Genomic DNA, 22,640 nt, shown 5'->3' with positions numbered 1-22,640 from the left:
ATGGGGGTCAGGGGCTCACAGGAGCCCCCTGAGTAAGAGCCACTTTGCTGTCCTACCTTCCACCATAAGCGGTGAAGCTCACCCCGGCTCTTGCTCAAGGGAGTCACCCGTTCCTGAGTGAGTCAGGGTCACTCGGTGACAGCTGTGGCTCACCTTACATGAGCTAAATTGGGAGCTGGAATGTCACACACACATGCCCCTTGTTCCCCACCCCCACGTTAAAAAATAATCTCCTCTCTGGGCAGTGAGAGACAAACAGTGCCGCCCATAGAGTGGACAAGAGTGGTTTGGGAAACAAAAGGAGAAATTTCCAGGGACAGAGCCATTCAGGGAGGGAGGGATAGAAAAAGCTACGTGTGCCTGGCTGGGGTACAGAGCAGAGACTCAGGAGAGACAGAGAAGTGTCTGAAAACAGCGATCTAAGACAAGGCAAATTGTTAGAGGAAGGGACAGAAGAGATAGCAGAGCTATTTCGGGAGTGAGCAACAGAAGGGAACACAAGAATCCGCAGACTGTCTAAAGTAAACGAGGAAGGGTCCAGAGGCAGTGAGGGAAGGCCAGGACCAGGGTCAAGGCCAGGGTAGGCACGATTGCTGAGGGGATGAACTTCACAGTGGGTTTCAAGCCGCTGCTCGGGGATGCACACAGCATGGACAGCCTGGAGAAGCAGCTCATCTGCCCCATCTGCCTGGAGATGTTCTCCAAACCGGTGGTGATCCTGCCCTGCCAGCACAACCTGTGCCGCAAGTGTGCCAATGACGTCTTCCAGGTGGGCCGGGGCAGGGGCAGGGCCGGGTAAAGCAGTGCAGACTCGTGGGAGACTTCTCATCGGGTCAGCGCTGAGATCCCAGAAGGTGATGGGAGGAGGGTTCCGTGAGGTGGGTGGTGGCTGTCCTGGCTGAAGAGCAGAAGAAGAGCCAGGGGTCCTAGCAGATCCCAAAGTAAGCATGAGTCAGCAGCTGCTCTGCAGGCTGGCGTGTACAGCCTGTGCGTGGACAGCCGCTGGGATGCTGGTATCTACAGAGGAAAGGAGACCCCCTTAGAAACTGGGAGGGAAGCGATCCTCCACCAGGCTGTGTGACAGTCTGTGCTAGACTCTGCATTCCAGTTTGGAGTTTGAGATTTCGAGAACAATATGGAAAATCTGGAGAAAATAGCAGTGAGATAATGAAACGTTAAAAAATAAACTCTGTGAGAAAGGTCCATGATGACAGTGAAACTATTTGTATTTAAAGCAAAGCTGAACGCATCCGTCTCTGGGGGGCAGAGTCAGACAGTGGGCAGGGGACTGGGAATCCTCCCCAGCTGAAGTTCACACCTGTGTCCCACCTCAGACTGGTCAGTAAAGGGACCTGCTGGTTAAAAGGGATTGAGGTCACTTAAGCAGGGAAAAGGCAGAGAATAAATTTTGCTTCCCCAAAATGTAACCAGTCTTGGCTTATGTGTGGTCATGGAGCAAAGCATAGCTAGTCAAATTCACAGATATCATTTTAGCTCCTGGTTTCAAAAATAAAAGCACATACCAGAATGGTTTATATAAATGGGTTTTCTTTCTTGCCCCGTGCCCTGGTGTAGGTTCTAGTAACCTATAAAATGAACAAAGATCAGGGAGAGTGAGGGATAAAGGCACGTACACACACACACACACACACACACACACACACACACACACACACCCTTGCAAATGAAGTGAAAACTCAGAATAGACCAGAGCTGGCTGGCTTAGTAGGCATGGCAGCGATAAGGAACATCATGAGCACATATTCTTCATCTGTATCAGAAATTATGAGGAAATGTGTTGAACACGTGATTTTCAACTTAACCGAGAAAATGTTTCCCTTTTAAGTTCTTTAGAGGCAGCATGTTTGGGGGAAAATAATGGGCTGGCTAATTCAGGTCCACAGCTGTGCCCTGTGACCCACCCTTTGCTGTCTGCCGTCTTCACTGAACTCCATGGTCTCTCCTGCCATCTTCCCATCAAGGCTTGTGCCCATCTCCTGTTCCTCTACGTGTCCAAACCTGCCATTATGTGGCTCCAGAGAACCTCGGAGCCAGTGATTTTCCCCCTCTGGGATCTGCTTATCCCGGGCACTAAGTCATGTACCAGAGGCTATGCCTTGCCCACTATCTTGGGTTTTCCCTCGGTCTTAGTAACACTGAACATCCTTCAGGCTGAGATGCCTAGGAGGGAATGACAAAAAGATTTTGCCATCCCTCCTCATGAATTTGTAGTGAAACGTCTTTTCATTAGAGCCTGAAATATGTGAAAGCAAAACAAAGTTTTGAAAGTGAAGGTAACGTGTTCTGTAAAAAATTGGTCAGAATATTAAAGTACATGGCACACAGTGTCGTTGGGAAGAGGACCCAGGGACGGTCCTTCATATGGAGGCTAGAAGATGTTCCAGTCCATCCTCTGCATCTAGACACACTGTTTTGGTTCCTTGAAGCTCTGGAATACTGATCTGGGCCCTGAGAGACCTGGGAATTGTTTGGTACAGAATATTTGGGAGAGAACATGATTCCCAGAGCTTTGGGATGGTTCTGTGCATCTGGACTACTGTGTATCTTTTAGAGTGCAGGGCACCCCTGGGCCCTCCAAGGAGAGAAGTTGAACAGCTCATTTCCTTGCTGCTTTATTTGGGGTGGCCTGGTGGGAGGCTGACCCAGTTCTTCAGCTGCACTTATGTATATACATCTCAGTAGATCTCCCTGTGAAAGATGAGCATATTTAGTTTCTTCACACATTGCCTCCACATTTTGACAACTCTAGGCATAATCAGATTGTCTGTTTTCTAAGTATGGCGACAAGAATAGGACTTGTGGTTTCTCTCTCTTAAAACTACTTAGGAAGAACACCCTTAGAACATTGCCTAGAAAGTTAATAGGGCTTAGAAAAGTGATACCAGTATATTATACACCCCCCCACACACACTTTTTTTTTTTTCAGACGCTATAGGAATTTATATCATGAAAAGTGAATCTTCACCTCAGGCCCTATGTAATTCCCTTCTCCAGATGGAGGTAGCCATTACCAACTTTCTTGGGTATACTTCCAGAAATTTTCCGTGGTCCGGTAGACGTTTCTGTGTGTGTGTGTATACACACACGTTTAAACTAAATTCATCCTATACCTGCCTTTGTTCACTCTCTTGGCCATTGTTTCATATCCGCACATTCTGATATGCACCTTCGTTTTGGGACTTCCCCGGTGATCCAGTGCTTAAGGCTCTGCACTTCCACTGCAGGGGGCACAGGTTCAACCCCTGGTCAGGGAACTAAGATCCCGCAGGCCTTGCGGCACAGCCAAAAAAAAAAAAAAAAAACAGTTAATGCACCTTCCTTTTTCATGGCTGTATAGTGGTCCATTGTTGTAGCTGGGCCACAGTCTGTTAAATCTGCACTCTGAAACATTTAGATGATGCCCAGTGTTCTGCTGTCCTAAAAACTGCTGTGATGGGCAACAAACAAGAATTTGGAGGGAGTATGATCTTATAACATCAGGTTAACAAAAAAGCCAGGAAGCAAAATCTTAAAAGTTAAAATATTTCATTGAGGTAATTCCCTGGCAGTCCACTGGTTACGACTCCGAGCTCTCACTGCTGAGGGCCCAGGTTCAATCCCTGGTCGGGGAGCTAAGATCCCACATGCCACACAACACGGCCAATAAAGAAAAAAAATTTTTTTTTCATTGAAAATGTTGACCCGTATTAAGGGTTTGGGAGGAAATCATCCATGATCCCACCTCCTCCAACACAATTATTTTCATGTTTGCATATTACTTTCAAGTGCTTGTCTCATATTTTTACATAGTTGCCATCACAATTTAACTAGTTTTCTTCAGAGCTGTGATACAGCGCTCTCTCTCTCTCTCTCTCTGAATTTAAACAGAATAAAACACCAAAACACCACATTAACCTTACCCTCTAATTTCTCTCTCTCTCTTTCCCCACACTTGCACCCACTCAGCTACCAAGCATTTTGACTAGAGGAAAGCTGTCGGTGTGGGAATTTGACACAAACATCTTCCCATGTGTTTCTGAATTTGTAAACTCTATTCACTCCTAAACTACTTTAAAGCAGCCTTCGGTTTATTTTTATACCTGCCCCCACTTCACTGTGGGCACTTGTTTATGAGCTGCAACCTGTTGTAACTTAACAGGCAACCAGAAGGCCTTGTAAGAAGGTTGATCAGAAACAGCTTTTCTGGAGGGTGTCCATGTAGGGAGAGATTTACAGAGATGGGGATAGCAATAAAGGGGTCTCCTTCTCTCATAAAGGGCAGTCTGGGAAAGAGATGACCTCTTTTACTTCATCCCGAATTCCACTTCTTTACCGGCTAATTGTTAGGACCTGCTGTCATCAAGTACAGGCCAGCTGGTGAAAACCCTACACAGCCTGTCTCCTTGGCCACTTCCACCTGCTACTGAGGGCACCAAGACATCCCCACCCCAGCCCAGCCTTGGGCAGGTCTCCTTTTTGAGAAACTGGTTCACTGAAATTTTGTGAATTGTGTTAACCTTGTAGCAGGCTTAGAATCTTACTTTAGGGAAGAAACTGGGTTGAGTGGGAAACAAAATCATAGACAGAGACTCAGCATTCCTGGGCTCAAGTCCCACCAGCTTCTTCCTTAATTTGTCATGTGATGTAAAGCAGGCTATTTCACCTCTTCAAGCCTGTTTACACATGTATGGATGAAACCGAGGTTTTAAACTGATCTTTAACATCCTTGTAATTCTAACAATCTGATTTCACAAATTCAAGAAATATCATTATGGATTTCCATTTTTTCAGGACTTTGCATTCTGTTACTAGTGTCCTACCTTGGCTCACTCTTCTGCTTACCAGCCCTCCTTTCAGCCAGCCTCCGTTCACAAACCCCTGTGCCACACTCATTGCTAGGTTCTGTCGGGCAGAGCTAGCTCACCACCCAAAACCCCTTCTCCACCCACAGCTCAGCTTTTGCCGCCAACGCCTGTATTCTTCTAAAGCTCAGAGGAAGAGGGCCAAGGTCACCAGACCAAATGTCTGGTCTTCTGCCTCCATTTTCCCAGTTTCTCCAGTGTATTCTGAGGGTCTGGCCCAGAGTATCTGCGTGGTCCACTATTCATCACTGGCCAGGCCAATAGTTTAGGGGAGGTAGCCTCCAACAAGCCCCCTTACATCCTGGGCCAGTATCTGCAATCAGCATCACTCTGGATAGCCAGGAAAGTGGGAAAACATTCTGAGATAAGAATAGATTTGATAGAGAAACTGCGTTCACGGAGCATCTTTCTAGATGGAACATTTCTGTTGGATGCCATGGACCATTACAAAAGAAATAGAAGGCACCATATAGCTCTTATGCCACACAAAACCCCTGATCATGGCCTAGAATTCCATGTATTTATTCCATTCCATTTTATCCTTCACAGTGAAGAAAGAACAGTTATTTCATGTCCTGTGGTTCTATGTGGTCATATATTTTTAAGGTCTAGATTAAGATTTTTAATAACCATTTGTACAGTGCTTTATAATTTATAGAGTACCTTCATATGTGTGATTCCATTTGAGTTAGAATCAATGTTATTTCCATTTTACAGGGGAGAACACAGGAAACAGGTTACAGTCACACAAACAAAGGGACAGAGTAGGGACATAAATGTAGGTGTTCTGTTTCCTAGAGTGATGGAATTTTCTCTACACATCACATTATTGGCCTGTGAAATTTTACTTTATGGGGCTGGCTCCCTTGTGTAAATGTAAGATTTCAGCAAAGCTATTTCTTAGTCTTAAAATAGAAAGATAAACAGAAGCAGAAGATGGCTTATGCTAACTGGATACTGGTCAGCTGAGAGATCTTTAGCCCAAGGTGGAGACTGTCAGCTATGGAGACGTATTAAGGAAGTTGCCATGCGCACCTCAGAGTATAAAGTTCCTATTTGTGATGAGACCATCTGGAACTCACGATCAGGGCAGGAAGTAATCTCTTTTTGTGCTATAGATCCCTTTTTAGTTTGTGAAGCCTATGGATCCTAAGGACAATGTATATGTGTGTTTTTTTAAGAACAGGGTTTTTAAGTGCATAAAATATATATGATTATAAAGAAAAAGCCAGTTGCATTAGAACACAGCATGCAGTCTCAGTGGGGGTGATATTGCTCCAATTTTATCTGTGGTATTAAAAAAAATTTATTGCAATTTTACTTTTTATTTATTTTCTGCTCTTATGTAAAACTTTATTCCCCAGCTCTGTTGAGGTATAATTGACAAAATTATATATATTTAAGGTATACAACATGATAATGTGATATATCTATACACTGTAAAATGATTACCACAATCAAGGTAGTTAACACATCCATCACCTCACCGTTTCCATGTTTGTGTGTGAGGGGTCTAGACTCTCTCAGCAGTTGCCAAGTACACAACATAGTGTTATTAACTACAGTCACCATGCTGTACATCAGCTCCCGGGAACTTCATTTTATAACTGAAAGTTTCTGCCCTTTGACCAACAGCTACCCATTTCCCCACCCCGAGCCTCTGGCAACTGGCTTTCTAATCTCTGCTTCTATGAGTTTGACATTTTTAAGATTTGTGGTGTTAAAATTTAATTGCGGGGGATAGCAATTGGGGGGAAATGTCTTAAAAGGCTCTTAGAAGAGGCAGGAGTGAAAAACTTGAGAAACGCTGGAATATAATTATTAAAATAATTAGAACATGTTTTTTGATAGAGTAATATATGTGCTTCTCGATTAACACATTAAATAATGAGATGGGGGAATTCCCTGGCGGGCCAGTGGTTAGGACTCTGCGCTTCCACTGCACGGGGCATGGGTTCGATGCCTGGTCAGGGAACTAAGATCCCACATGCCTAGCGGTGCAGCCAAAAAAAAAAAAGAAGGAACAGTGGGCCTAATAACTACTATAGTTTAGAAGTAGTGATAAGTATAAATTGTTTTTGGAGATTTGATCAACAACTGTAATGCGATATGAAAATACCCGTGATTTCTGTTGGTGACAAAGTCACAGGTACTACTAAACCTACGTGGTTTGTCGCCTACCTTCATAATTGAAGGAAGCGCTCAGGTTCTGCTAGGCACGTTAGTGAAAATGAAGATGTAATTGTTTTCCCATCGAGGCTCACAGACCCCTTAAGTTGTAGTCATGGATCTTTTGGGGGTTCTGGCCCCCAGGTTAAGTTCTCCAGCATTTATTCCCCAGCTCTGTTGAGGTATAATTGACAAAATTATACATTTTGTCATACGAAATGTATACAGCATACAGCTTCCGCTGTCTCCCCAAGCATCCAGGCTTGAAATGCCTGAATTGTCTTACTCCCTCCTTTCCCCACAGTCCACCCACAGCCAAGTGATTGGCCAGATTCCACCTCTGGCATCCCTAGTCTTTGCAGGATTACTGCCACTATCTGAGGGCAAGCCTGTGACCTGCACTGACTATGGCTCTTGCTTCTGATCTGTGCCTTTAGATCAGAAGCGAAAGCCATAGTCTCCTCTCCCATGTATCCAAATCACCTCTGTTAGATTAATATTCACTCTAATTTTCTCTTGCAGTTTAGAAACCTTGCCTATAAAGTTAAGTTCAGATCTTTACCCTTGGATTCAAAGCCCTCCATGATTTTACCACAATTATTTTTAAAAAGCCCTTCTTGGGGGCTTCCCTGGTGGCACAGTGGTTAAGAATCCGCCTGCCAATGCAGGGAACACGGGTTCGAGCCCCGGTCCGGGAAGATCCCACATGCCGCGGAGCAACTAAGCCCGTGCGCCACAACTACTGAGCCTGAGCTCTAGAGCCTGTGAGCCACAACTACTGAGCCCACGAGCCGCAACTACTGAGCCCACGTGCCACAACTGCTGAAGCCCACACGCCTACAGCCCGTGCTCCGCAACAAGAGAAGCCACCGCAACAGAGAGTAGCCCCTGCTCGCCACAACTAAAGCCCGCGTGCAGCAACGAAGACCCAACGCAGCCAAAAAAAAAAAAAAAAAAGCCCTTCTTGGTAAAACCTACCTTTCTAGCTCCCCCCCAACCCCGCAACCCCCGCCCGTCTCAGGACTCCTCTGTCTGTAACCTAAACTCCTATAGTATCTCTGGTCTCCTGAAACTCTTTCCTAACGACCATCTCCTGCTTCCTGTCTACCCTGTCTTCAAATGGTATCTTCTTAAACACCTCCTCCCTCGAACTAACATGGTTCCTTACGGTCTCCTAAGTAGCGTTTTCACTTGTTAACTCGCCTGTCACTCTAGCGCCCCCTTTTCATTCACGGCAGGATTGAGCATTGCACTTTTTAAAAGTAAAGGGTTTTTTTTTCCCCCCAAACCCAAAGTCCTTGTACAAAATTTGGAAATTATATTTAAAAAAAAAAAGGAATCACCCACAATTCTATCACTCAATGGAAATGATTGCCAAAATGTTTAATTTTTATTTTATGTATTTTATAAAGTAATTTCATGGTCTATACAAAGATATTTGGTAAATGTAGATGACTACAAAGAAGAAATTTTAAAATCCTGTAAATCCCATCACTTATTTCAAAATTGGGATCCTACTGTCTATACAGACTTATATCCTGCTTTTTTCATGGGTCTCTCCCCATGTTAAGAACTGTTAAAGATAGTTGCATAATAATTCCTCTATAACTCATTTAATCTCTACTATTAAATAACCAGCATGTTAACTATCTGAAAAAGCAATTTTACTGTTCATTCTGGTTACAAAAATAATACAGGTGTATTATGTAAAATTTAAACCTCACAGATAATACAAATTGTAGAATGTATAAATCCATCTAAATACACTGGGGCTGTTTCAGAGGAGATGGGATTTCAGGAAGTGCTGACATCAGACAGGAAGAGGGCGATCCAGGGACAGCTAGGGACTGGCAAAAACAAGTGAGATATTGGATCACAGGAGCCAAAACTTTAAACAGAGTGGGATATGGTGGCCTGCAACATATGAGAGGAGAAGGTTGTTATGAAAACCAACAACTCCCTTCCCCCACCCTGGTCAGTATTCTTACCATAAATATATCCATTAAGGCTCATTGCTCAGAAAACATCAGCCTTTGAAAGGAGCTAGTGCTAAGTACGAATCCTCTTTTTAGATCTGAGGAAATCTGAGCCCTAAGAGAAATTATTTTCCCAAGGTCATAAATGACAAATCCCAAACCAGATCTTCAGATCAGTGTTACTTTCCCTATATCATCCTGCATATCATCTCTGTTAAAATATAGAGATGTTGCCAAGAATGGGTAACAATTTTATCTACATATCCAGTACAGGTGACTTTCTCAAAGTAGCCACCTAGCATTTGCAAAAGGTTTGGGATGCAAGACACACAAGTTTTGATAAGGGGAGGGAGTCAGAAAAGGGTTAGAGCAAACGTCCCAAACTTCATTCTCGTTTCACCTTCCTGATGTTTGCCAAAGCTGTGTACCACCTATGCTATGCTTGAGTATTTCTATTTAAAAGAACTCACATTTTAAAAAACTTTTTATTTTACAATATATTGGAGTATAGTTGATTAACAATGTTGTTCAAAAGAACTCACTTTTAAAAAAAAATAAATTTATTTATTTTTGGCTGCGTTGGGTCTTCATTGCTTCACACGGGCTTTCTCTAGTTGCAGCGAGCGGGGGCTCCTCTTCCTTGCAGTGTGTGGGCTTCTCATTGCGGTGGCTTCTCTTGCTGCGGAGCACAGGCTCTAGGCACGCGGGCTTCAGTAGTTGTGGCACGTGTGCTCAGTAGTTGTGGCTCAAGGGCTCAGTAGTTGTGGCACGTGGGCTCCGTAGTTGTAGCTCGCAGGCTCTAGAGCACAGGCTCAGTAGTTGTGGTGCACTGGCTTCGTTGCTCCGCGGCACGTGGGATTTTCCCGGACCAGGGCTCGAACCTGTGTCCCCTGCATTGGCAGGCGGATTCTTAACCACTGCGCCACCAGGGAAGTCCCAGAATTCACTTTTAAAGTTGAAATATTTATCATTCTCAATGACAAAATCCATGAAAAATCAACAGTTTTATAGGCTGGTTATTTTTTCTAATATGCATTGAGATAAACACATAAAAAATTTAAATGTCCATCCTCGTATCACCTGAAATCTTCACATCTGTCCTCAGTATGTATGCTGTATTGGGGGAAGTACTGAGCACATGGATAGCACAGTGAGGCCTCTAAGCAACACGCGTGTTGGGCCATAAGCTCGAGGGCCTGGAAAATGCAAAAGAAAAACTTTACTATTTTATTACCAGTCAAATTTAGCCCCAGTACCAAAGGGCATATATATACACGTATATATATATGCTTCAGGGTCTAGCAAAGGAAGTGGGGCGGTGTGGAGTTGGGTGGGGGAAACATTGCCAAAGCCATCACAGAAAGGAAGGGGTGCCCTCGAGGTTAGGAGGAAAGCCAACCAGAAGTAGGATATGGCAGGAGGAGTTGAGCTGTGGAAGAGGGAGGGACTCTGGGACCCAGGGATGAATGTCAAAGCTGCGCTCATCTGTGGCATCTGCTCCAGGGAGCAGCACCACCCTGTGGCCAAAGCGATGCAACCCTCCACCTCGCCCGCCCTGTGTGCTCTCCAGCTCCCAAGAAAGGTGGTGTTCTTCAAACAAGGGATGGACGGTTGACTGCCTGAGTACTGATTGCCTCTCAGAGCCCCTGGTCCTGGGAGAATGGTCATGGTTAGCCAGTGGGATGAGCTACCACAGAAATTTCTTTGGCAGGTGGGGAAGCGATGAAGAGGCAGAGTGCCTCGCCAGCCCACCTCAGGCCAATCCCTGAGGTCAGTCCTCATGTGGGGAGTCTGAAGTAGGACCCTTGGCCAAGATAACCCAACAAGTCCTGATTACTTTTTCTTTTCTTTTGTAATACTGTGGTAAAATCCACATAATATAAATTTACTATCTTAACCAGTCTTTTAAAAAAATTATTTATTTATTTATTTGGCTGGGTCTTAGTTGTGGCATGTGGGATCTTTAGTTGCAGCATGTGGGATCTAGTTCCCTGACCAGGGATTGAACCCGGGCCCCCTGCATTGGAAGCGTGGAGTCTTAACCACTGGACCACCAGGGAAGTCCCTTAACCAGTCTTAAGTGTGCAGTTCAGTGGCATTAAGAACATTCACATTGTCGTTCAACCATCACCACTATCCATCTTCAGAACTTTCATCATCCCAAACTGAAACTCTGTACCCATTAAATAATAACTCCCCATTTTCCCTCCCCCAACCCCCGGCAACCACCCTTCTATTTTCTGTCTCTGTGAATTTGACTATTCTAGGTGCCTCATATAAGAGGGATTATACAGTATTTGTCCTTTTGTGACTGGCTTATTTCACTTAGCACAGCATTTTCAAGGTTGATCCATGTTGTAGCATGCAGTCCTGGTTACTTGTGTCTGTTATTTTCTACTAAAATCTATGTGACTTTTATCAGTATCATATATTCTACTTCTTACTGTGTCAAATGTGAATTTTCTTTCTATGTTGATAACATATTTTACTTTCCTTAATTCTGCCAGCTCACTTTTTTCTTCCAGCTTTGCTCCCTTATATCTCTTCTTTAATTACGGAGACTATGTTTTCTTCATTTCTTTAAAAATGTTAGATTGAAATTGAATTGTTTGCTGGAGCAATTCTTCTTCCAGAGGGTTTTCTTCATCTGTCCTTTGCTCATCTTGCTTTCTTTTCCCTTTTCTTTTTGTAATATCTTGGCTTGTATCTCCTGTTAGATCTCTTCTGCTTATCACTCCTCTTTGTATAGGGGTAGCTTTATCTGGTGCTGAGGGTGAATTCTTCACTCAACCCTGTTTACCTTGGCTTCCTTCCTCTGTTCTCCTAAATGCAGACTGGCTAGCTGGATGTTGTCATTGGTTTGTAATCTCTGTTTAGCTCTTTGGCTTCTTTGGAAAACAGAGGGGTATGACCTGGATTAGTAGGCAGTTGAGTGTCCCAATTTGGTTATGTTGCCTCAGAATATTTTTCACACAGAATCTGATGAATTATCTGCCGTGGGGGCATGTGTAGATCCATCTCCCCTGAGATTTGAGCTATTTCTTCTTTTCACAGACAAGCAGATCATTCTGGTTGCCCGCTGGGCCCTCTTAGCGCTCCGTGGCAACGGGATTTTGGTTTGATGGGTCATTTTTTGTTTATTTCTGCTCAAATAACTTCAATCCACAGTTGCACAGTTGCAAAGTTGATTTTTAGGCTGTCCTCTCTTTTCTGTGTGACAGGTTGTTGTTTGGTCCTTCATGACTCTTTTACTAAAATGTTTCACCTGAGGCTCAGAGAGACAAATGTTAGCTCTGGGCATCATTCTTCAATTGGCCTAAATTTTATTGTATCTGACAATGCAGTATAATGATTATTAGGATGGGCTCTGGGGTCCGAGTGCCTGAGTTCAAATATTGATTCCACCACCTATTAGCTGATGACCATGTGCAAATTTATTTAACTTTTCTGGGCTACAATTTCCCATGTTTGAAATGGGGTTGATGATATGAGGATGAAATGAATTAATACAAATAAAAGGACTTAGAGCAAAGCCTGGCATAAACTAAGTGTTCAATAGGTGTTAGCCTTGTGGTTATATTTCTTGTAGTCCAAGTTAGGGGGTAAATGTTCATTTCCTCCATCTTTACAAGAAATTCTCGAGGGTTAATTCAGTAATGTCTGGAAAGCCCACAGCACAGTGCTTGACACATAATAGGCCCTGAAAACATGTGTTGACTGTTAAATAATGAGTATAGAGGAAGAGTGCAATGAGAGAGGGAGGTTAGGAGAGGCTACTTAGCAGTTTATCTTTGCTCTGGGTCAAAACTTTAGAATACGCCCCCTTTCCTCCCATTCAGACATTTACTGAGCACCTTTCTACGCTTGCCACCAGCAAATCAAAGAGAAGTAAGATCCTTCCAGGAGTAAGTCTGCAGGCTTAGAGCTCTCCTAACACCATCTTGCTCACTTGGATTCTAAATATTGAAAGATTATTGTATTAAGCAAACAAAAGCCCAGTGATCTCACACTTTAACCCAGTCTTTAAACTAAACTCAACAATATTCATACAATTCCAGTTACTGAGAAGGACAGATGCACAAACACAGCCTTGAATAATCTCAAGCTAATCCGTTTAGCTTTATGATGGGCTAAAATGTTAACTTCTTATAATTCTAAAGAAATTCCCTGACTTCCCTGGTGGTGCAGTGGCTAAGAATCCTCCTGACAATGCAGGGGACACAGGTTCGAGCCCTGGTCTGGGAAGATCCCACATGCCGCGGAGCAGCTAAGCCTGTGTGCCACAACTACTGAGCCCACATGCCACAGCTACTGAAGCCCGCGCACCTAGAGCCTATGCTCTGCAACAAGAGAAGCCACCGCAATGAAAAGCCCATGCACCGCAATGAAGAGTAGCCCCCACTCGCCGCAACTAGAGAAAGCCCGCACACAGCAATGACGACCCAACGCAGCCAAAAATAAATAAATAAAATAATTAAAAAAAATTCCCCCAAAATGTAATATTTATGATATGCCTGTCACTCTCCCCAAGATAAGTCACCCAATTCACAGTGGGGCCACATTTCCTGCCTTGCCTACATCTCTTGCTACCAAAGGATCAAATAAGACTCTGGACTTGGATGCCCTCTATGTGCTATAGGTGCTGCTGCACACGCATTAGGGTCCCTCTGGTTGATGTATAGCATAAGGATTTGGAGAATTTTATGGAACCCAATTGCGGGAAATACATCTGAACATACAAAGTCACAGGTGACTCTCTCTCCATTACTCTCTAAGAGTGCATGGTGTTCCAGCCAATTAGGATTAGGTTCGGCTGTAAAAGACAGAAAACCAAAAATAACAATGGCTTCAAGTCGGTAAAATTTTTTCTCTCCAGTGAAAGTATGGGTAGGCAGTCCAGGACTGCCTCATAAGAGACTCACTCCTTTTATCTTGTTGCCATTCTTGACATGTGGCTACTTCATGGCTCAAGATGGCTGCTTCAACCTACGCCAGTCCATATTTTAAAAAAATTTTATTTACTTTATTTATTTATTTTTAGCTGCGTTGGGTCTTCGTTGTTGTGTGCAGGCTTTCTCTAGGTGCGGTGAGCGGGGGCTACTCTTTGTTGTGGTGCGCGTGCTTCTCATTGAGGTGGCTTCTCTTGTGGAACATGGGCTCTAGGCACACAGGCTTCAGTTGTTGTGGCTCGCAGGCTCTAGAGCGCAGGCTCAGTCGTTGTGGCACACGGGCTTAGTTGCTCTGCGGCATGTGGGATCTTCTGGACCAGGGATGGAACCTGTGTCCCCTGCATTGGCAGGCGGATTCTTAACCCCTGCGCCACCAGGGAAGTCCTGCCAGTCCACCTTCATTCCAGCCAGCAGGAAGGAGAGAAGAGGAGGAGTAGGGTATGCCCTTCCCATTAAAGATACTTCCTAGAAATTGCACAAAACATTTCTATTTATATACCATTGGCCAGAACGCAGTCACCTGGTCACACCCAGCTGGAAGGGAGGCTTGGTCATATGGTCTTTATTCCATGTGTCTTGCTAAAAACTCAGGGGCTCTATTATTGAAGAAGAAGGGGTGAATATCGAGCAACAATAAGCAGTATTTACCAGTCTTTCATCTCTGCTGCTCTCCCCAGATTGACTGTTTCTCTTCCTTGCAGACCAGCCTTCTCTGTTCACAGTGTCGGACCCCTCACACTGTCCACTTGCACAGATTTTGGGGTGGCCACAATGTCAGCTTTTAGCCCAACTTCACAAGTCTTTTTTCAGTTCAAAAGCTGCAAATGGTCTAGTCACCTCAGCCTCTGTGACTCGATTCCAAGTTCCTAGAGAGAAAATTTGATTGGTCCTGTTGGGTCAGGTGATCACCTCCTCAATTCTGAGCCAAGCATCTGTGGCCTGGGCCATGGCAGGGCTCTCCCGTTTAGGATGCGATGGAGCAAGTTCCCTAAGAGGTGTAAGCGGGAGGAAGTGGTGAGCAGCCCTGGTAAACCCTTCTTCTGAGATTCCTCCTGTCATAACACGCAGCCCACTAGATGTGGTTGTCAGTTTGCTCTCCCTGAGGGTAATGTGATGTACCTGTTCATGTTTTATGCCCAGAGCCTAGCAATTACCTGACACACTCAATGTTTATGGTAGAATAAATAATCCAATCTCGTCCTTAATTGTACAGAGGTTGAATGCTTGCCCAAATATGCATAGTAGGGCAGTGTTGGGGCAGCACAAGAACCCAGGACTCCTGATTCCCAGTCCCTGGAGTGATTTTCCCGAATTACCTGGCTCGATATGTCTGCCCCATTGTTCAGCACTTGTCTCCGTGCCCCTGACCGTGGCTGCAGAGAACGTCCCCCAGATCTGGCCCGTGAGAGCCCCAGGCTGGAGGACTGCAACACTCAGAGTCCATTTCCTACTTTGGCCTTCCTGCTGAGGTCAGTGTCTCCCCACAGCTCCAAGCTGGGCCGCTTTGAGGAGAGCTTGCCCTAACTAGGCTTGATCAAGCTAGGCTCTGGATGCAGGGACACTCAAGGAGGTGGGCTGAGTAACAAGGCAAAGGTGGGAAAGTCTCCATGGCCACCCACCAAGAGCTGCTCTCAGAGGCGCGTCCAGCCATAGAAAAGAGCTGATGATTCCTCTTCACCACTCTCCTACTCCCCAGTCCCCGTGATATTCCCCCTGCCTCCTCCCAGTTCCCCCATGACTCACTGTGCCTTTCTCTCACGCTCCCCGTCCCCACAGGCCTCAAACCCTCTGTGGCAATCCCGGGGCTCCACCACTGTGTCTTCAGGAGGCCGTTTCCGCTGCCCGTCTTGCAGGCATGAGGTTGTCCTGGACCGACATGGTGTCTACGGCCTGCAGCGGAATCTGCTAGTGGAGAACATTATCGACATTTACAAGCAGGAGTCCTCCCGGTGAGCTGTTAGGGTCTCTTGTTTCTCTAAAGTGCAGGGCCTGGGACACAGCCAGGGAACCCATCAGGGCCAGAAGAGAGGAGCTGAAACGATCAACCTGCCTCTTCAGTTTAGTGATGAGAGGACTGGACCTGAGAAGAGGAGGGACTTGCCCCCAGCTCGTCAGGTCACCCAGCTCAGGCAGCCTCTGATTCCTGGTTAGTGCTTCCCCCTCTTCACCTGGGGAGGGGCTGGCCGTCCACCAGCAAGGTCCTTGCCAACCCTCCATGACGTCCCGCCCCACGGGACTTCCCTGCCCTGGAATAGAAACTACTCTTGGATCTAGGTCTCCGCTACGCCATAGCTCTATTCCTCAAAGGAAGAGCCCCGTGGAAGTCACTCGCCTGCCCAGCCACAGCACCAGCTGCAGGGGCAGAGAAGGTGGCGCTGGGTGGTGGAGGCTGAAGAGAAGGTGTTCATGGAGTCTCACACTCTTGCCCCCCACCCAGCCTGGCCCCTGACCCTCCTGCCACCCTGTCCGCTCCCCTCCAGGCCGCTGCATTCCAAGGCTGAGCAGCACCTCATGTGCGAGGAGCATGAAGATGAGAAGATCAATATCTACTGCCTGAGCTGTGAAGTGCCCACTTGCTCTCTCTGCAAGGTCTTCGGTGCCCACAAGGACTGTGAGGTGGCCCCACTGCCCACCATTTACAAACGCCAGAAGGTATCAAGCAGCAGAGGAAGCAGGCGTGTGGGGGTGGGGACATAGGAAAGGGTCTCAAACTATAGCCTCTTACTCCACTTGGTTTCAAAGGCAGGCAGATCAGGGCTGAAGTCCCAAGTCTATGCGTGACTCAGTGTGTGACCTTGGGTAAGTCACTTGACCTCTCTGGCCCTCATGTTCCTCACTTGTAAAATGGGGATGAAAATGCTTACCCCTGAGAGCTGTAAGGATAAAATGAGAAATGGATGCAGTATGGTGGACTCTCAAGGCCATCTCACTGTCACACATCTAGATTCTACATAAAACATAATTTAAAAATTAAATTGGTAGACACTTAGGAAGTAAAGGAAAGCTCCAAGTGCCGGTGAGGTGGGGAGAGGAGGAGGGGAAGTGGGATGAGAACAGAACCCTGAGTGATAAGCACGGAAAAGGCAGGATTTCCCACAGGGCAAATTATTACTGAACTAGAGAGATGAGATTATGCCTCCAAACTCCTAAAAGGTGGGGGGCCTGCAGTGAGGACCCCCAAGGATCCCAGGTTAAACTGGAATCCCAGGAATCCCTGAAGTGGTCAGTTGTGCCACCTGGCTTTTGACAAAAGCAAATGCAAATTCTGCCTGGAGGAAAAACCCTCAATTTAGGCCTTGGGTTTTTCTTAGATTAAGAACAACAAAAGATTAGCTCATGATTGAAGATACACAAAGAAATTCAGATGCTGGAATTACTGAAGAACGGAAAGTCACTTTGCATAAAATGCTTTAAAATGGAAATTTAAAATAAGCAATAGGGACTTCCCTGCCAGTCCAGTGGTTAAGAATCTGCCTTCCAATGCAGGGACAAGGGTTTGATCCCTGATCAGGGAACTAGGATCCTACATGCTGTGGGGCAACTAAGCCTGCACACCACAATGAAGAGCCCGTGTGCTGCAACAAAGGCCCAATGCAGCCAAAAATAAATAAATAAATAAATATTTTTAAAAAGCAATAATAGACTATCAAAAATGCAGATTTGACAAAGAACCAAATAGAGCTTTTAGAAATGAAAATATAGTTGTTGAAATAAAACATTCAAAGGATGAATTAAATGACAGATTTCTCTCAGGAAGAGAGGACTGGGGAATTCCCTGGCGGTCCAGTTGTTAGGACTCCACACTTTCACTGTTGAGGGCCCACGTTCAATCCCTGGTCAGGGAACTAAGATCCCACAAGCCACGGGGCACAGCAAAAAAAAAATTTTTTTTAATTAAAAAAAAAAAAGGTGGGGAAGAGGGGACTGAAAAAACCACTTAGAATACAGCACTGGGAGATGAGGAGGTTGAGAATGAGAAGGTCTAACATATATCTAATCAGAGTCACAGAATGAGAGAATAAAGAGAATGGAAAAGAGGCAATATTATCCTAATGGATAATCATGAAGAACTTTTCAAAATTGATGGAAGACATGAATCTACAGATAAAGCATCTAGGCCAGTGCCTGGCATTTGGTGGATATTTGGTGAATGTCTCTTCCTTTCTCATTTGGTGGTGGAGGACTTCCTCTCTCCACCTCCTTCCAGAATCCATAGAGTGTGCTTCCACACTTCTTGAATGGCTCCAAACTCTCTAGATCTCTGTCAGAGCTGCCCTGAAGATGCCCTAATGGTGGAGGGGAGGGGGCAGTCCTTTCCTGGGCAGCCTGGCCAGGGTGGGGGGGGGCACAGCTCTTGACTAGGTCCTCCAGCCCTAAGTGCTGGCCTGTGTGTGTGGCAGAGTGAGCTCAGTGATGGCATCTCGATGCTGGTGGCAGGCAATGACCGTGTGCAAGCAGTGATCACGCAGATGGAGGAGGTGTGCCAGACCATTGAGGTGAGCCTGGGATGGGAGGGAGGGAAAGTTTCTGGACTCCTGGAGGTGGATCACAAGTAGTGTGTTGTGCTTACCAGGCTGCTGGTTTGAATCCCAGCTCTGTCCCTGACTAGCTCTGTGACTTTGGTCCAGTAACTTAACTTCTCTGTGTTCAGTTTTTCTTGTTTTTAACTATATAAAATAGTGATGAGAGAATGATATGTTAGCTACCTCATTGGATCTTTTTGAGAATTAAATGAGATAATACAAGTAATATAGACAGCACTCATGAAGCTTCTTTAAAATATAGTGTTATCTGCTGAGAGAGTAGATCTTAAAAGTTCTCATCACAGGAAAAAAAAAATTTGTAATCTATGTATGGTGCTGGATGTTAACTAGACATATTGTGGTGATCATTTCACAATATATACAAATATTGATTCATCATGTTGTACACCTGAAGCTAATATAATGTTATATGTCAATTAAAGCTTAACAAAATATATATCATTATTATTACTGAAAAGATCTGGGAATCAGCAGCCCTTGGCTGGAGTTCTGTCTCTGCCACTAATTTGTGGTGTAATCGACAGGTCACTTTTCTTCTTGGCTGTCTGTGACTTCCATTAAGTCGGGAGCGGGACAAGTAGCCCCGTGCTCTCCCAGTTATGAGGTCTCATCCTTGCTTCCGGTCTTTCAGGACAACAGCCGGAGGCAGAAGCAGTTGCTAAACCAGAGGTTTGAGGCCCTGTGCGCAGTTCTGGAGGAGCGTAAGGGTGAGCTGCTGCAGGCGCTGGCCCGGAAGCAGGAGGAGAAGCTGCAGCGCGTCAGGGCCCTCATCCGCCAGTACGGAGACCACCTGGAGGCCTCCTCTAAGCTGGTGGAGTCCGCCATCCAGTCCATGGAGGAACCGCAGATGGCGCTCTATCTGCAGGTGTGCTTTGGGGGATGGTGTCAGGCTGCCTAGTGGCTGCAGTGGGGGCCTTGACACGCGGAGACCGGGTTCAAGTCTTATTTCTGGCACCTACTTGCCCCACGGCCTTGGGCAAATCACCCCCTCTGAGTGCATTATTTCCTTAACGAATTGGGACGCGCATCCCCACCGACCCCGCAGGACTGTGTTGGGCATCAGAAATGGGACTTTGCCAGAGGTTGGCACAATGCTTACTCTCACCCTCTTTTCTTCCCTGCAGCAGGCCAAGGAGCTGATCAATAAGTGAGTAGGTGGAGTGGGAAGGGAAAGGAAGGGGCCGAGGGGGCTCCGCTGCCACCGGGAGGGGGTGAGGGTGCTGGGTGTTTCCAAATGAGCCGCTGCAGCTGCGGTTGCCGCAGGGTCGGGACAATGTCAAAGGTGGAGCTGGCTGGACGGCCGGAGCCGGGCTATGAAAGCATGGAGCAATTCACCGTGAGCGTGGAGCATGTGGCCGAAATGCTGAGGACCATCGACTTCCAGCCAGGTGAGGGAGCGAGGATGGGAGGGGGCGGCGGGCCGCTAGGACTAGGCGTCCAGACCCTCCAGGTTGGGGGTCGGGGGATGGGTGCAAGACGGCCAGAGAATCGGGGACTCCAGCTCACCCAGCCTTCCTTCCGCCCAGGAGCTTCTGGGGAGGAAGAGGATGAGGAGGTAGCGTTGGACGGGGAAGAGGGCAGCGCAGGGCCAGAGGAAGAGCGGCTGGAGGGGCCGGAAGGTGAGTGTGGGCATTGGCGGGGTCTGGCTGGTACGGCCCCTCCCGCGGCGATCTCCCTCTCTGCTGCATCAGGGATCGCTTGGGGCCCCTACTCCCAACCTCAACCAGGAGGGGTGCGCCCCCTAGCGCGCGTGCTGAAGCACAACTTTCTTTCCCACCATCCATTCCTCTGGGGGTTTGGGAGTCCGAGTTGGGTGGGGAAGTGGAGGAGAAACCCTCCTGGCTGGGGAAAGGGAGTGAGCTGGGCTTCGGAGTTGCCTTGTCTCTTTGGAGCGCCCGCCCACCGAGCTTTCTTTCCCGGGGACAGGCCTGCACTGACTCGCCCCTGTTGGGGAGGCTGCGCACCCGCGGCCTGGCGCTCGGGTGGTGAAGGACCTGAGCAGGGACCACCCGCCACCCAGCTCGGAGCGCCGCCGCGGGGGAGGGGCTCAATAAAGGGCTAATGCGTCCCGACCCGCAGCTCCTTTCACTGCTCACTCTCTCAGCCTCGGCTTCGGCGACGATCGCATCACCATCCATCCCAACCTTCTCCTAATCTGGGACCATTTCGGGGGCGGAAGTGGAATGAACCCCTATTGGGCGCCTCCTCGATATCAGGCATGGATTCGCAAGCCCAGTGCCAAGAGGGTCGGGGGTGGTGCGGCGGCACCAGGGCTTGAGTTCCTGGGAGACTTGGGGACGATGGGGACCGCAGGACCCTGGCTGAAAGCCGTTCTCGCGGAGCCCTCCCGCAGCATCTGGTCCCCTCTCGCCGACCTGGGAGCCCCACTTTCCCACGGGTTTACACCCTGCTGTGGTTCCCCGCGCCCCGCAGCAGAGGCCAACGGCTCTTCGGCACTTTTATTAAAAACTAGTAACGCGGAGAGTGCTCAGGGTATCCCTAGGCCGCTCTAGCCCCGCGGGACTGGGTCAGTTCCTGTCGCGCACGTCTCAGCCCGGGGGTGGGGGATGGGGGTCGAGATTTCCGGGGCCCCAGACCCCGCCGATCACTTGCCCACCGAGTCGAATATGATGCGGTTCTGCTCGGCGCGCTCCCTCTGGCTCTGCGTCCGCGCCAGCTCCAGCAGGGTCCGTAGCAGGTGGAAGGTGAGGTCAATGGACAGCGGAGGGTCGTCCCGTCGCGGCCGCTCGCCTGTGATCGCGGATCCCCATCGGCCCTGCCCCGCGCGGCGCGGGAAGCGCTCCGCCAGCAGCAAGAGGAGCGCGCGGGCCCCGCCGCCGTGGTTCCGTGTCCGGGGGCTCCAGAGCAGACTTGGGTCCTGGACCCCGGCCGCCGCCGCCTCCGGGCTCCACTGGCTGCTCCCCGGGCGCAGTTGTGCCAGGAGCAGCAGCGCCGCCAGCAGCGCCCCGCGTCCCACCGGCCTCATGGTACCACCGGCCCTGGACACACAGGCGCAGCGCAGGGTGAGGTGCGCCAGGGGCAGTCGCAGGGGGAGCCACTCCCCTTCCCGCGCACTTCCAGCGCCCCTGTCGGGCCCCTGCGACTGCTGCCCGGTGCCCACAGCCTTCCCTCCAGCCCCAGCCACTGCCCAGTCCTGTGCCACCCTTTTCTCCCTCCCTCCCTCTTGGCGGGTCGCGGTGGGTGAGCTGAGCGCAGTCCCGGTGCTGAGGGAGTCTGGGCGGACGCTGAGAGCCACTCACAGTTTGCCGGAGAGCGTCTGTACCCTGCAGGAAGGAGCTCCTGTCTCGGTCCCTCGGGGCGGGCTGAGGGCGCCTTGGGGAACACGGGGTCTGTCCCGGGACTGCCGCCAGCCTTATATAGCGCCAGGACAGATCCGGCTGACGTCAGCGAGGAACATGCACTGATTGTAGAGCAATGACGGCCGCAGCTTCGAGTCCGACCCTTGCGGCTGCGAGACCCCGTGGGGCGCGTCTCTGGAAGTGACACCTGGCTCAAGAGAGTGAGAAGCCTGTTGGGGAGTAAAGATTGCTCCAGCCATGAGAGTCCTTCACCTGTTTAGAACAGCCAGCAGTGACCAGGGGGCCTGTCCCCAGACCAAACTAGTCCAGATCTGCAGTCTTCTCTGGCACGTGAAAGGAAGACTGGACCACGGGGCTGTCCATGGTGCTGACCTTGTCCTCAGCCTCTAGAAGGGGCCAGAGGCCTCTGGAGAATGCTGTCCTGCTCAGACCCAGTCCCTTGCCCCAGCTATCAGTTCTGTAAATGGAGGCAATCAGGACAGCACTGCTGGCACTCAGCTACCATCATGGTACCCACCCAAGAGGCGTCTGAGGCAGCTTGAGCTGCCAGGATTTTTGATGTCATTCTAGCCCCAGGATCTAAATTCTAGGGCTGTTTGACTGAGGCACCATAAAAAAAGAGGGCCTCTGGTCAGGGTGCTTTCAGACAACAAAAGGCTGGTCCATCTGCTTCTAGGTTTGCCCCAAAGCAGGAGTTTAGCCAAGTTAATTTTTCTCCTGGGAATCACAGCAGCAGTATTACTTTATCTTTGACCTCCAGGTTAAGATCACTGGGTAGGAAGTAAGGAAACTTGGTGTCTTAAGTGTTTGAGCTGCTATA

At 48.0% G+C, this 22,640-nt stretch overlaps 2 protein-coding genes across 2 annotated transcripts; one reads left to right on the top strand and one right to left on the bottom strand.

Annotated features, from left to right (window-relative positions):
- The first annotated feature begins 249 nt into the window (after window positions 1-249).
- TRIM54 (tripartite motif containing 54) lies at window positions 250-20,572 on the top strand. The gene is made up of 9 exons (XM_082427971.1): window positions 250-769; window positions 15,733-15,905; window positions 16,437-16,608; window positions 18,357-18,452; window positions 19,132-19,365; window positions 19,625-19,647; window positions 19,764-19,888; window positions 20,027-20,119; window positions 20,427-20,572. Exons 1-9 carry the CDS (start codon window positions 602-604, stop codon window positions 20,435-20,437), a joined length of 1,095 nt encoding a protein of 364 aa, XP_082284097.1. The 5' UTR covers window positions 250-601; the 3' UTR covers window positions 20,438-20,572.
- UCN (urocortin) lies at window positions 20,465-21,899 on the bottom strand. The gene is made up of 2 exons (XM_082427993.1): window positions 21,761-21,899; window positions 20,465-21,499 (listed from the first exon to the last, which is right to left on the bottom strand). Exon 2 carries the CDS (start codon window positions 21,484-21,486, stop codon window positions 21,106-21,108), a length of 381 nt encoding a protein of 126 aa, XP_082284119.1. The 5' UTR covers window positions 21,487-21,499; window positions 21,761-21,899; the 3' UTR covers window positions 20,465-21,105.
- Window positions 21,900-22,640: the final 741 nt, after the last annotated feature.

The sequence above is a fragment of the Balaenoptera physalus genome (assembly GCF_965194825.1).
Source record: "Balaenoptera physalus genome assembly, chromosome: 15".
Lineage (NCBI taxonomy): Eukaryota > Metazoa > Chordata > Mammalia > Artiodactyla > Balaenopteridae > Balaenoptera > Balaenoptera physalus.
The sequence above is the reverse complement of the archived record's forward strand: the minus strand, read 5'-3'. Positions and strand labels throughout refer to the sequence as shown.